The sequence below is a fragment of the Haliotis rufescens genome, unplaced genomic scaffold (genome assembly GCF_023055435.1).
Source record: "Haliotis rufescens isolate VD_foot unplaced genomic scaffold, xgHalRufe1.0.p SCAF_9, whole genome shotgun sequence".
Taxonomy (NCBI): domain Eukaryota; kingdom Metazoa; phylum Mollusca; class Gastropoda; order Lepetellida; family Haliotidae; genus Haliotis; species Haliotis rufescens.
In genome coordinates, this window is record NW_025964383.1 from 41,137,251 (window position 1) to 41,153,476 (window position 16,226).

Consider the following 16,226-nt stretch of genomic DNA (forward strand, 5'->3'; position numbering starts at 1 on the left):
GGGTTGCTGAAAACCTATTTTAACACGGATCTTCATGGGGTGTATGGCAATAGAAGACAAACTGGTTTCAATAAGGGACGTAAATCTTACGCGTTATACCATCTATGTTTCGTCAAAGCACCCGGCGCTACACCCTGTCAGTCATGTGTTTATAAACGGACCCTCTCTCTCATACCACTGTGCACATACCGATCTAGGTCAGCATGCCACGTCCTTATTCCTTCACAATAAACAACACATTTGGACACACAACGTCACACCTGAGTGGCCATTTCGTAGTTCTGGATCACTTCCAACACGTTTAGCGGAATGGCTCAGTGTGTTGATGTCTGTTTTCTCTATTAATGTTCACCAAATGATCCAATGTGTGAAGCCAATTTCAGACATTCCCGACGTGATATTCCTGGAATATTGCCAAAGCTGCGCAAAAGATCTAGGCACTTACGCACCTACGCATCCACGCACAAACGCACTCACGCACTAAACAAACAACCAACACAGATCCAATACACGAATACACCTTTCCACCCGCCCGCAAATCACTCACTAATTTTGAAACAATATGTTAACCCAGAAATATATACGTAAAAATCCTACTGTGAAACCAACAAACAACCAACAAATGGTATGCAATTAACAATTGTAATCCAACATTAACCAGATTTAAAAATCAACTCAAATTACTGCACAGTAACTACAAAGGCAGTACACAATCGAGCGCTAGTGCAATATTCAATGACAGTGTATTGTATCAAATACAAATTACAATGGAGACAGAAAAAGTCAGTGATAATACTATATATTCACCAAGCGGCGACAGTGGTCAAGCAGATGGGCAAGGCGTTAAATCAGGAATGATGAGCGATCCTCACATGAAACAAACAAAATACACTGCATTACACTCTCCCTTCGGATAAAGAGCGTTCGAACTCGAGACAATGCATTAGCAATAACATTGACTTTGCCTTTGATATGCTTAATGTATAATTCAAATTCTTGCAAAGAGAGGCTCCAGCACATTAAGCGTTTTATGAAGATCAGTCAGTGGATTGTGATCAGTGTACACTTGAATAGGAGTGAGTGAGTGAGTGAGTGAGTGAGTTGGGTTTAACGCCACTTTTAACAGTATTCCCGTTATATCGCGGCGTGTCACGAACCCACAATCATAGGTTTCTGGCTTGCCAAGGGATGCAACTCTGCACAGCGAATCGCGGCGGCTGAGACGACTGGACCACCAATGCCCCCTTGAATAGAAAACATAGTGGTGCCCAAGTACACTTCAAATTGTTGCAAAGCTAACAATAGAGTAAGAGTTTATTTTTCAATATTGGAATCATTGCTCTGATGTTTGTAAATATTTCGTGAATACTAACAAACAGGATGATCAAAGCCTGATGCATCTTCCTGCAACAGGACAGCTCCAGCGAGAATGGCTTTAACATTCTCAAAAGCAGCCTGACAGTTACTGTCCTAAACACAAACTTCATCTTTTTGCCAAGCAAATTAGTAAGGGGGACTGCCACATTAAAATTCTTGCAAAGAGAGGCGTTTTATGAAGAACAGTCAGTGGAATGTGATCAGTGTACACTTGAATAGGAGTGAGTGAGTGAGTTGGGTTTAACGCCACTTTTAACAGTATTCCAGTTATATCGCGGCGTGTCAGCTTAATGTGGGAGGAAAGCCCGAAGTGATGCAGGTCTCAGACGTCTACCACATCGGTGAAATCCATGAGCACGGGTATTGTGCTGACAAACCTAGAAACATAATCGGGGCGAACCGGGATTCGAACCCACAATCAAAGGTTTCTGGCGTGCCCAAGGGATGCAACTCTGCATAGTGAATCGCGACGCCTTAGACGACAGGGCCACCAATGCCCCCTTGAATAGAAAACATAGTAGTACCCAAGTACACTTAGATTGTTGCAAAGCCAACAATAGAGCAAGAGTATATTTTTCAATATTGGAATCATTTCTTTGATGTTTGTACAGGTTTCGTGAATAATAACAAACAGGATGATTAAAGCCTGATGCATCTTCCTGCAACAGGACAGCTCAAGCACCAACGTCACTAGCTTCTACAGCTGTTTTGAAAGATGTTTTTTGAAAGTTTGGTGCTTTGAGAAAAGGGGAATTCGCGAGAATGGCTTTAACAAAAGCAGCTTGACCATTACTGTCCTAAACACAAACTTCATCTTTTTGCCAAGCCAATGAGTAAGAGGGCCTATACATGTGAGACATTTTGAATCCTGATATATGCAGTGCAACACAGCTACACTTTTCAACAATAAAATACACTGTCATATAACAATATTTTGAATGTGTGAATGATTGCAAAGTCAGAAAACGTGTCGCCAGAGGGGTTTAAACACGCATTGTTTGATTTGATCAAATTCGGCGACACGGTGGGAAATTAACTATAAAATATTTTCATGATCAGTGCATGTTACTCAAGTTTAAGCATGTTCCAAAGATCATTGGCTCTTATTTTACAGACATGAAACAGCGAAACAGTTTATTTAGCTGACTCGTGTTTATGTCGTAAATAAAATATTTCACTTTTACGCAATTTCTTATATTTGAGCCTCAAAACTTTTATTTCAACCCTCGAAGATATTAAACATGCACATATAGATTAAGTGTATCATGTCGATGTTGACTTAATACACGTATATACAATCTCTGTTCTTGTAATTTGAATGGCTTGAAGGACATCATAATTGTGATCATAAGTCGGACTACTTCACTTGCTAAGCGAGCAACTGGATTCGACAAAACCTACACAAACAAGTCAATTGGTTGTAAGTTGGTATGTTTGCTATTGACCAGAAGGTGAGCTCCCTTCATTGATATTTTGTTTTCTCAGGTTACTATGCTCCGATCTCTATACCACTCACGTGATGTGGCGTGTGTTTATTGCATTTTACCCAATCCTGTTACCTCAACATTTCTGGAGTGTTATGCACTAACAATGAGTTATGGGAGGACAGTGCAACGACTTATTTGGACGGTAGCATTCCCCTCTAGCTCTTAAATGTCCGGATTAACGAATCTTTGGTACAGATATAGGTAACTTCACAGACATATACGCATTGGCAGCAATCTACTGAAAGGTGGATTTTCGCGAATGACAGTGTGTACACTAACGAGTTTCACTCTGTATCCATAAGCCACACACTCTATGTTTTATCAGCGAGTTATATAATATTAAGATAAAGATAATTATAATTATACAAGCTCTCGTGATTGCGGTCTCTTCTGCCACGTAACATGAAACACTTTTTCTCACAACCAACTTTTGGGGAATTGCATTTGAACAATTCCTGTGGTCGTAGGTTCGAATCCCAGAATCACTCCGATCATGATTCGTGGCTTGTCAGCACATAGCCGTACTCGTGGGTTTGAATTTGTAGCATCTAAGATTTGCATCAATGCAGGCTTTCTTCCCATATTAAGCTGACACACCGTGATATAACTGAAAATACAGTTCAAAACAGAAATACACCAAATCCACTCACTCTATTCTTTGAGGCTATGGAAAAGTCAATTGTATCAGCTGTGTATTTTGTGTAAGTTTATGGATAGAAAATGCATGTTAGGAACATCACTTGCTAAGGAAAATCTAGTCCGTCAATGTCAGTGTGACACAGTAATGTACTACGCAACATGGCGACAACTTTGACCTACTACATTCCTCATTTATGGCTTTGTTTGTAACCACGTGACATGCGTTTAGATTTTGAACTGTGAGCAAGGCCCTCGCCCACTTGAAAAGGTAGCGGATTCTTTATTCTGTATGACATTGATGTGTTGAAGACCTGAGCCGTCTTCTGGGGTAAGACATTTGGCTTAGGCTGACATGAAAATTATAGCAAACGAAGAGCTTTTATAAGGGAGGCCTCGCTTGCGTAAATATTTTTCATTTGTTTAACTGGTCATGTTATAGCCTGTGTTAGCAAATGATCTCAGAGAGTCCTCTCTGTGTATGGCTGTTGTATGAACTCTATGTTATTGTCTTGTAGTGGGTCATTATAGTGCCATAGTCGGGCTTCACACTTTCTAAAATATCCATACCTTGAGGCCGAGTATGACGTTGGCGACGCTAGCTTACATATTCTCATACGGATTATTCTCATGTTTCGTTCACTGCATGGCCACACGCGACTATCAGCAGACATTAAGGTCGGCGCGTTGCGTAATTTGTACAACTGAACAATGTCGACATGTTCCAGATAGAGAGTTGTTGCCTACGTGCATCTTCTGCCGTCTTCGGGTGTATCAGATATATCTGTGGGTAACGTCTAATCGGTGTCTATTCTAACCATTTTCTGTCTAGGTTTAGATGTTGTAATACTGTGTGAAACATCTGAGACATTGTCATCGTGCGTCACACATCAAGTGCTAGATGGATAAACAGGACAATTGCACACAAATATGGTCATTTCCGGATTGTAAATCAAACTGGATGTGTGCGTCTTGTCCCCTTTCAAGTAACATCACAGTGAACACGAAAATCACTCTTGACTGGTTCTTTCATTGTGTCTGATTTGTGATCAAGTTGTTTTCTATTACGACTTCTTATTTATTTGACACATACACGTGATTGTAGTAGTTTGATAAACACTTGTATTGTGTGACATCATGGACTTAATTTCATTCCACCAACACATTTTAAAGCTACCGATATTAAGTATGTCATCAGACGCCATTCCTGTCACTGCATATCATGAATGTAGGGACTAGCACAAACTCTAGCTTTGTAACGTGATACTGGCCTACTGATAACATTGTGTTGGAAGTCGGGTGAGATATAAATAACATTTTCAACATTGTATGTTTATGCCGTAGAGCTTCATGTGTTGAGTTTCTACCTTAACTGACGTTCAAATTTTGTTTCACTGTTGATCATGGCGGAGGCCATTTCTGACTGTCGATAGATCTCCTGTGTCATATTCCATGTGTATTTTACGCCTCATATATTTGGATTCACAGCAAATACAATATTCATACGACCCATTTTGTAGACATTTGAGTTTGAAGCCTTGAATGTGTTCATAGACAATAAGAAACAACTGTTTATGATGTAAATTGAGTTCAGTGTTAGTGTTCGGGTAGATAAGACGCATCTAGAAAGCTGTAGGTGGAAATGATTTCATACTTCAAGATGGTTAGGCGTAGGTTTGGGCGGAAACAAATTTGTTGTACGAAGTAATTTCATTATTACACAGCAAGGCAATGTCTTACTTACTCCCTCAGGGGTGGTCGGGTAGCCTAGTGGTTAAAGCGTTTGCTGATCACACCGAAGATCCGGGATCGATTCCCGACATGGGTACAATGTGTGAAGCCCATTTCTGGTGTCCCCCGACGTGATATTGTTGGAATATTGCTGAAAGCGGCGTAAAATCAAACTCACTCCCTCACTTACTTACTCTCTAATTTCAGACTTGGAAGTACAGAGAAGCTTATATCTATCAAATACTTAACTCAATGTGTGTCGACCAATTTAATTGTATATTTCATTGCTAAACATTTAAATTGTTTTAATTCAATTACACCAATAATTTGTAAGCTGTTTTCTTGTGTTTAGTCTCTGGAAGGTTGTGCACATCATCTTCTAACATCTTTAATACTGGTTGTTTGTGCTGACCTCTTTCAAACTATGACCCTGTCTTCAAACTGTATTTAGTACATACGATGATTGTCGCTTTACATATCCTCTGGAAACTCATTACCAAGCCTATTGCAGCCGGCCACATGCCCTTTGAAGTTTTAATGCAGACACATAACCGACATTAAAAAAGAAATAAAGACACGAGGGGCGCAGAGTGGTTATTCTCCCTGCAATGTTTTATTGTACGGTATACAACGACTACGCATTGTATATTTTGTATATGATATATCAAAATTATGTACAGCCTTTTTACGGATTTTATTAAAATGTACATATAACACCATTTTACCTTCTTTATAATTACGATGACTCTTCAATAGAATCCGACCTCGGCAATGTCGGAGAAGTCCATTTTGAGAACAGGTTTGTCAAGTTTGGTATTTCCCGCATTTTCTCACAACCCTAACGTCGACTATCTGTACATTTTCTCCTCATACCGATTTTCATATCTCCCCCGCTATTGAATGCGACCGTTCAGCCACTGCGTTTATATGCGTACCCCAGATACATCTATGGGGAACAGCCCACACGACATTTCCCTTCCAGAACGTCGTCCAAAATATGACATCATCAAGTTGCAAGAGCATGTTCGAATCTTCAGCAATGACTTCATGATAGAAAAATGTTTTTTCGTGAAATGAACCACGCTTTGTTATTCATTTCTCTTTGCAGTTTATCGGGTAGCTATTTACATATTGATTTAAACTCAATAATGTTCACCACGTGAAACAACCATCATACCTGGTATTGTTTTCATTTTACAGATACCATCACGCACGCATTACATCTCAGGATGGATATTCCCCATATTGTTATCCTGCAAAGGAATCATGTATATCTAAAGGCGAACCTTCAGGTCGACCCTGTGCTGGATGCCTTGTACCAGGGCTGTGTCTTCACACAGGAAGACTTTGACAGGTGTAGACTAGCTGCACCAGAGAGACAATGTGAACTGTTCCTGGAGATTTTGAAGAAAAAAGGGGTTGAAGGCTACAGGACACTGTGTGCTGTCCTCGATTCCACACAACAATTTATCAAGGAGAAACTTGATGAGACCTCAACTGAAGAAGGTATCTCAACCTATCACACGCCTCTTGATTCATATTGAATATAATATTACTAATCAAAATCTACTAAAATGTTGGCGTTTTAGTTTAGGTTGGTTCTAAGCACCATTTGCTGTGAAATTGCAGCTCATCAGATGATGTGAGAAGGATTTTTTTCACTTAATACACATGTAGGTTTCAATGTGCATCAGATATCAATAATGTACACTTATTAACAATGAATTATCCTAGATTGATGTGTGGTGAAATATGAATGTTTCCGCCCAGGTTTGGGCTTACTGAAGCCAGTGTAGTTTCACTCCCATTCACATGGACTAAGTAAGAAAAGACAAATCATATCATATGTTCCTGATCGATACATGGTGTAGGTCTTGGACACACTGACAAGTAAATGTTTTTAGGCGTTTTACCAAAGATAAATATACCAAAGTACATGTTATAGTCCTGAGGCTAATACTGTTTCGTATCCTGGCACAACATATTCCGATGTCTTTCTTCACTTCGATCATATGACGCATAATCTAAAACGTGTCCATCCAGAGTCCTCTTTGCCATTGCTTATTCTGTAATGAGTTATTCATTACGTCCCTTCTCATCAGTCCAGTGATACAGTTGTTTGAACTGTTGGCAATTATATCCTTTGACTTTGGGTTTATTATACACTCTTCCTGAATGAAACGTCAAAGATATCTTTCAAGAAAGCTATTACAATGACGAATGTGGCATCTTTCATTTTGGACCATGCATTTGTGCATTAATGTTTACGTGATCGTGACAAAAAAATGATTTCCCGCGATTGATTGTCCAAACTGTCGATGGTGGATGTCAATGTCACCAGAACTGTCTCACACCAGCGTTTCTCCTCGCCTTGGATCGCCATCTGTCGCGCCGAATGGTGTCACTTTAAGGGTCCTCGTCATCACATACCTGGGATGCATCCTCCTGGCGACTGTCGCTAGTGATTGGAGCTCTACTGGGGATCAGTGCTTTGTCTGTCACTGGCGATACACTGGCGATTGTCCTGAGCTTTGTATCTTTTCGATGATTCTCATCTATCATTGAATACAACGTCTTGCCATCAGACATATTGCAAATCAATTACCCTAACATTGCTGATGCTTCCCAAAGGTATGGCACCTTCACATTTAATGGCAACAATGGGTGCATCAGTGTCTGGTATGTCATCGTCACCAGAACAGTCCCCAAATGCGCCTCTCTTCGTCCTGGGATTGGTGATGTACTTTTCTACCCCTGTACAAGTGTCTACTTGGGAACCGGCGCTCAGAGAATTACTATGCAGTCCACACACATTCCACTTTCTGTGGGTGATCCAACGTTAAGGAAAGCAACACCATCCTTGAAATGAGCTCTACTGCGAATGGCTATCAGAAAACCGTTTCCGTTTTCATCTTACTCACACGCAGAACTATACGTTATTTTAACCACTCATCACAGTTTTCCTGCACATTAACTAATGGCAATTCCATCGGCGGCTACTCCACTTGGCCCCATCCAGGGCCCCATCCACTTCCAGGGCATTCGTGGTTTGTGACAGCAGTGCCTTCAGTTACACCTTCACCAAGTACAGTCTTGTGATAACGTCTTAGCCCTGGGGGTGTGATCACACGAAAACTTTCACGACTTCTATGTGCTTGGTGTCTCCGTCCCTGACACCTAATTATGTATTCACATATTCCAGATGTGCCAGTGAGCACTCCACAGACGTTAGCTGCAAATTCAGAAAGTGGAGAAACTTTAAACGGGTGTGACAATAACATTCTCGCCTCAGGCCAATTGACTCACAAGCTTCGCTCCAGCTATGATCCACTGGAAATAGCCAGGACTATTAGTGACAGCCACTGTGGTAACACTCCAAGTAACTTGTTTGGCAGAACATTTCTACACGTTGCTGACCGGCGTGCAACTAGAGGCCTGGTTTCACCACATCTCGGGCGTTACAAATGTCGTCGCAGACGCGATGTCAAGGCGACACCAGTCCACGCCAACATAATGACAACTTCATCTGAATTTCTTTTAGGTGATTGGTTAACAGCTGAACACGCAAAACACTGATGTGGGCGCTACAAGACACGACTACCATCTTCCAATGTTCGACTCTCCAATCTCAAATTCATTCTTCTGGGATCACGATCCACTGGCCATGTTCTGGAACACAATGTACACCTTCATATTATCGACACCACCACTACTACTTAGAGTACTGCTGAAGATGACTAAAACTAGTGCCAACGTCTTTCCATTGTGCCGTATTGGCTCTAGGGACTATGGTTCCAGAACTAGAATCCTGGGAACCACCCTGGGAACAGCAACTCCGCAATGCATGCATGTAGTAGACCCATTGATCCCTAGACCGTTGGCTCTGCACGTGTGGAACATCCACAACCATCAACCCATTCATTGCAGTTCCTAGGTCCAGAAGAGTGTCATGCTTGTATTTGGGGAGTCAATGCCATGAATGTAACTTAACTTAAATTTGACAATGACCAGATGCCTCATATGGATCTAATGTGGGATTTTGTGGTCAAACACCATTGTTTTCCAGATATTCTTTGTGTCACATAGTGTCACAATAACTATTCAGAGGGATTGTTGGTCTCCGATTCTACGGGACTCACGTATTATAAGCCGCGCTGCTAGACACTGAAGCATCAATTTATATGTTAGAGTTAAGGATGTGGCAGGGAATATGGATTAGTGAGGATTACTCTTGCTGAGCATATTCTTATACATACATATTCCAGAGCTGGTTAGCAATAAGGCAAGCTGCAGAAGCGGATCCCAAGTGTTGCAATATGTTGTGAAGGGATAGAACTTATGCTACATGAATTTGGTTATTCACGCTATTAGAATCCTTACATTGTCACAAAAAGTCTCTGTCCCAGGCCTAGATACCACGACACATGCTGACGAGAAGGCAGTTGAGTATCAAGGGCGGGTAACTCTGCTTGGTAACCAACGGCAACGTGTGTTCCCATGTAGAAGTGGCCTGCTTTGGCTTCTATTTTATATGATCAAATGGAAATACATTGTGCCAGGATGAGTATTCTTTTTAACATGAATAGCAAACGTCGACAAGCAAGGAATTATTCCAAACAATATCAACTTTAAATTATATTCCTTTTCAAAGATATATGATAACAGTCTTATAAATCTTGTCACACCGTGTTTTCTACTTGCGCAATATTATATTTTCAGGTAGTTCAGCTCTAGTCTATATCAACAAGGAAAAGGTGGAAGCTCACCACAAAAAACAACTTGCTGAAAAAGATGGGCAAATAGCTGGCATGCACTCTGTACGTTGTGGAGAGACAGCACAAGCTCGTCTATGTATTATGTAAAGAGTGCCCTTGTTTTGAGAAGAGATATATATTTAGATGTATATGATTTTAACAATGGTAGTGATTATTAAAAGTACATTTACACCTACGTTGAAGTTTTCATAAAAAAGGAGTGTAACATGTAAAAAAAATGACATAAACTGCTACATGTAAATGCAGTCGATATGAACTTCTTAAACGGTCGTTCGCGTTTGTTTTAAGGCAATGGAAAGACTTGAGGAACAAGTTAAACAAAAAGACACAGACTATGCTGAACTGGAAGAACAACTTATAAAAGAAAGAGGGGATCTCACAACACAGATAGAAAAGAAGAATGAGGAAGTTGAAGCTGGTAATCTGACATTAATAATATATAGTTCAATATCGCTTCTATCCACAATTTTGATTTTGCTTATGTTGCCAGTAACAAATGTTATATTTGGTATAACACTTTCTTAGTGAAGTACAGATTCTCGCACTTGTTCAAGCTATGATTTTTTCGTTTGGTTTGTTGTCTAACGCCGCACTCAGTAATATTCCAGCTATATGACAGCGGTCTGTAAATAATCGATTCTGGACCAGACAATCCAGTGATTGATATCATGAGCATCGATCCACACAATTGGGATCGATGACATGCATCAACCAAGTCAGCGAGCCTGACCACCCGATCCCGTTAGTCGCCTTTTATGACAACCATAGTCACCTTTTATGGCAAGCATGGGTTGCTGAAGACCTATTCTACCCCGGAATCTTCACGGGTCCCGAAAGTTATGAACACACAATGTCATTTAGAAAGTGGTCATATGTAACAAATGTTATATTTGGGATAACACATTCTTAGAAAAGTACAGATTCCCATACTTTTTTAGGTTGAGTCCCATCCGGGATTCGAACCCACACTGCCACTGCCGGATAGGACTCAACTTCAAAAAGTACAAGAATCTGTACTTAACTAAGAAAGAGTTATCCGAAATAAAACATTTGATCACTTGCTAAATGGCATTGTGTGTTCATATTTTGCCAGTGTTCATGGTGGTAATTGAACATCCTGGTTTCAAATGGCCTGTCTTTAATACAACTACATTGTATCATTTCTGGAAATATACTAATTCCCTATTTTCAATGGACCGTGCTATGCTATGTCCGGAATGTTGACGCATAGAACTGTTATCTAAGGCTATCCATGCATTTTTCTCGTTTCAGTGAAAACAAAATTGACAAAGGCAAATGATGAGTTGCTGCAGATTCGAGCAAAATGTGAAACAGTGGAGAAGGTGAGATTGGTTCAACTTAAATGTTGAAGGTGTTATTTTGCACAGCTTCTAAACTAAATGGAAATAAATTAACGCGTAATATCTTCATAACAAGATACATGTCTGTGATGCAGTGAAAACTGTCGTTTCAGAGACTACAAGAGGAAGAGGAGGCATATGATGCTGTATTGGGGGTTCCCAGGTCACAGTCCCCAGACGGGGTACATGTAAGAGAGGAAGTCCATCAAGCAGGTGCATTAAACAAAGTGACACTCCATCTTATATATGTTACTTATGAACATAAATACAATAACACGGTAAATAAGAGCCTGATTATGTATGTCTAATGAATCAGTTCCTTTAAGCTTTAAACTGATCATGTCACTTGTTTTTCCTCAGATTCGACTGAGCGAATGTGTCAGTTTACAACTCAGTCCTGTTGTGATGGGAGTCAGCTTTGCCTTCTTCCATGCCTTCATTCTGCCTGCAAGCCATGCATTGATCACCAAGTCACCCAAGCCAAGCAGAATTGCATACAGTGTCCCTCCTGTGGCCGTGAGTTCAACATGGAACAGACAGCAGTGGATCATGTCGGACGCAACGAAGCTGCCTATACTGCTAACGTTGATGGAGATAAAAAATGTAACTATATTGAAGGACATCATGATGCAAAGGCTGTGATGTACTGTCACGAATGTGATGACCTGCTCTGTTCCGACTGTCATAAACTGCATAAAACACCAAAACGCAATCGAACCCACAGAGTGAGTGAGATCAACCAGGCGGAGAATATCCCTATGAAGCAGTGGCTGAAAGAACCTAACTGCAGAGACCACCCTGACAATAAGTTGCAGCTGTATGACCACACATGTAAGCAGGCAATCTGCCTTGTATGTGATCGAGGGGCCCACAAGGGTCACGAGAATGAAGACATGAATCATGCCTATGTGGAAGCAAAGGGTCAGCTGGAGGAGCAAGTGCAGCAGCAACGACTTAAACTGAAAGATGTCACAGACAGAATGGGAACTGTCACCAGTCACCATAACGAACTTGGAAATAAACAGAGAAAGCTGGAACAAGATGCCACTACAGTCTTCAAAAGTGTTGCTGTACGGTTCCTTCACCGGCAGAGACAACTCATGAAGGACATTCATGCGTGCCTTCAGGCCCCAAATAAAATGGTTAAAGAGAATCTGGACACTTTACATGACGTCCATACTTCAATAGTATCAACGATAGACTACAGCCAGAGAACCCTTCAATCCACAAGACAGGAGGAGCTCATTATTCTCACCGGTGTACTACAGAAGAAATCTGATGAAAATCTGAAGAGGAAGCTTCCAGAAGATGACACACAAGACACGAGAGTCCTTCTTTCCTTTCAAGGACAGAAAGCCCTTATGGAACTAATCGACACATTTGGTGGTCTTGCCTCCAGTCTCGACTTGGATCATATTCCAGATAAACAGCCTACTTTACAGGGTAAGAATGCTTCTTCAAAATTAAAGTGATTTATCTGTTAAAAGGAGATACATGTCAAAAATACTGAAAATATTTACCAGATTCCTTATATGAATTCTTTGCTTTGTGCTTACAATATCCTTTTATCACAATGTACTCTACAATTCTAAGATGTTTCAAAGAAATTATTTTTGTTATACGTATCCTGTTCTTAGTATCTTGTAGTCTCTGAAACAAGCTGTGTTTCAACACACTGAAAAGTGAGTTGCAAACAGAATCCTGTATCATGAACGACATTCCTAGATCCTGTAGAAGAGCATTTTCCTTGTTCCGATATGGAGTCGCCCCTATCCGTGTTGCAACTGGTCGATATTGTAACCCACCAGCAAAGGGAACATGTTTTCACTGTTGAAATGTAGTAGGAAATGAGTTACACATGTTAATAAGCTGTCCTTTATATAACGACTTTAGGGATGACAGTATACTAAGTTTATAACGAGCACGCTTATAACGCATTAAAATTAGTGGTCCCCTCGAGTTCGTTATAACCGTAGTTTACTGTATCTGTTTACAAAAATTTCAAACCATGGGATTTTTTTTATTACAGAGCAGAGAAGTTGTGTTTTATTTTGTCATGCCCTACATTGTATAAACTTAGTGCCAAAACTGGAACACTGATAGTGGACTTTAGGAACAATATCCTATATCACAGCTAAGTGTTTTGGGTATAATTTAAGTTATTTTATCTTGCATGCCTTAATACCATTATTAATCGATTCAAAAGTATCTTGCTATTCCATGTACCTTGGCCCAGTTTTATATTTGACTTGTATTATATCTGAGGTGAGACGAGAAAATATTATATGTCTGTCTCTCTGTCTGTCTGTTTTCCTGTCCGTATTTACGAGGGGTAAGAGGAAAACTGTTACAAAAACTGTTACGAAAACTGTTAAGGTAATCAATCTGTGTTTGTAATTGTCTCTTCAGATCTTAATAAACAGAATAAACAGCTGGCATTAAAAGAAGAAGAAACCAGCGCGGTAAAGTATTGCTTTTGTCAACATGTTTTTTAAGAAAGGGTTTCAATGGCTCTTTACAGTGAGTACATACATGGCTCAAATTGTGAGTAAAACATATGTTAATCAACATGAAGCTGCACATCGTTCATAACACCCACATAGCTAAATGTTACATGCAGTCGATAAATAAATAATATATGTGGATGATATGAAACATAGCTGTTGTGTGAGCCAAAGGTTATGCTCTGATCTCTATGGTGTCAGCGATGTTGTTTCAGGTACATGAAGGGCGGTGGCATCGGCTTGGGGAGATGATCCGTCGCATCACAGGTACAATATAACACCTGGGTGTAGGTCAGGAAAAGCAGATTAAATACCAAATGAACTACATTAACCTTCATAATTTAATAGAGTATACCAATGTATTCAGTGCATTAATTAAAGACTCATTTTTGTTTATATAAAAGCAGTAAAATAATGAGACTTTAGTTAGATTAATTTTTGAAATCCAATACATTTATCTACCAACAGGTTCTGCTACAAGTGGAGATGGATCACAGGGACTCCGACCTGAACAGCTGACATCACAGGGACTCCGACCTGAACAGCTGACACCACAGGATCTCCGACCTCAACAGCTGACATCACAGGAAGTTTATGAAGTTGTCACACGTGTACGTTAAATGACAAACAACCCCCACCCCATCAAAATGTAAACTGCGAAGTATAGAAGAAAAGGAAATCATTCAAAATTGTCTAGCCAAGAAACGTATTTAGATTTATACATAGAACTTACATAATGTGTCAAGCTTATTAATAATATGTTTTCAGTTCATACTCGGAGCATCCATCCTTTCTGAGTCGCCTACACGTGGTTTATACTTGAGAGGTATGTACAACACGATATGGGATTTAGTTATTTAGTCAAAACTATATCTCGAATGTCATAGTTACTGTCAAGTTGTAAGATGTCACCAGTTTACTAGACTTCGAGGTAAAGGATGCATGACTCATAGCAGTTATGTATAGCAAACAGTTCCACCTGTTTAGTGAGCGATACTGTACGCCACATACGACAACTGGTTACATCAAACGTCCTTGCTATTTTAAAAGATGACATGTAATGATACGGCGAGGCCTCGGAAATGCATGACCTCCTTCGTTTGGATAATATTCAGTTAATGTAGTTCACTGCACAATAAAAGGCAAAATGAGTTAACTAGCTTCACTTGTATTGGGGCCTGTGCTGCCCATGTCAACATTTGTTTGTGTACATTTGCACCCCTTAATCGTGCCATGATCCTGTGAACTTAGTATCATGGATTCAAATCCTAGATTGGACCAGAACCTAGATTCATGGTTTTGGCTTCAAAGAACCATATGCATGTTTGCTCTTTTCAACAACAGTGTAAGACTCACTCGCACTTTACTATGCTTGTCATGATCATCTGTGAGAATAGTATTCAGAGACAAATGTGCCAAAATCATGTATTACAATGAAAACTATATTTTGCAGGGTACTCAGGTGCAATTCACATCATCAGCAAGAACAGAAGTGTCATATTCATCACCTGTAACTATTTTTTATCGTAGTTCATGTTTATTAGGCAATTAGGTTAAGCAATAGTTTCTAGCATACAAAACCACTTAAAAAGTCAGTTGCTTACAATGTATTACCTGTATTACCATCGTGTGTCACCGGCGTTGATCGTAGTACATGTTAGCAATCACCGGTGTGCTGGATGCGACTTTATAATGACCAGACGTCCATGACGTAAACGGAACATGTAAATGTAAATGAAAAGATTAATACTAAAGGGATCAAAACAAGTACATCCAGCAGTTGTAGTGAGGGATAAACGATAAATCATGGCTGGGAATACACTGAATGGGCTTCACACATTCGACCCTTGTTGGGAGTCGAACCCGGCGTGATCAAGGTAACCCTTTAAAAACAAGGCTACTCCACTACCACTCCAGCAGTTGTATTTTCCAGTTTTGCAATCGCATGGGTGTTCTCATACATGTATGTTTTCTGTGGGAGCATCTTCCAGAACGGTAGAAAGCTGTAGTGTAGTTCGGCAGAAGGTGGGCTGTGTGAAACACAAGAAAACATTGACAGGTAGCACAAATCAATGGTGTATGATGAAAAGACAATGTGCTGGAAACAAATATTGTTTATATCGGCTGAGCGAAAACTGCAATCAGGTTCACCCACATTGTGTGTCAGGTGTCCATGCAGGTTCACTGTGTTATTGCTGGAATACTTCAAAGTGGTGTAAAACCATATTCACTTACTCGCTTAAAGAAATAGGCTCCAAGCATACAATTCAAATCGTTATGAGAATATTCAGTCTTGATTATCTACTGAAACATATTATATTTGGCAGTACAGGCAAGATAGTGATGAAAAAGTAT

At 40.1% G+C, this 16,226-nt stretch overlaps 1 protein-coding gene across 1 annotated transcript in view; it reads left to right on the forward strand.

The window, feature by feature from the left end:
- Positions 1-16,226, forward strand: part of LOC124112669 — a 206,278-nt gene that overhangs the window by 187,688 nt on the left and 2,364 nt on the right. Inside the window, exons 12-17 of the mRNA XM_048391096.1 lie at positions 11,728-12,810; positions 13,777-13,829; positions 14,087-14,138; positions 14,340-14,482; positions 14,640-14,697; positions 15,325-15,381. Coding sequence (XP_048247053.1) covers positions 11,728-12,810; positions 13,777-13,829; positions 14,087-14,138; positions 14,340-14,482; positions 14,640-14,697; positions 15,325-15,381 — 1,446 coding nt within the window. The remainder of the gene's footprint in view (positions 1-11,727; positions 12,811-13,776; positions 13,830-14,086; positions 14,139-14,339; positions 14,483-14,639; positions 14,698-15,324; positions 15,382-16,226) is intronic.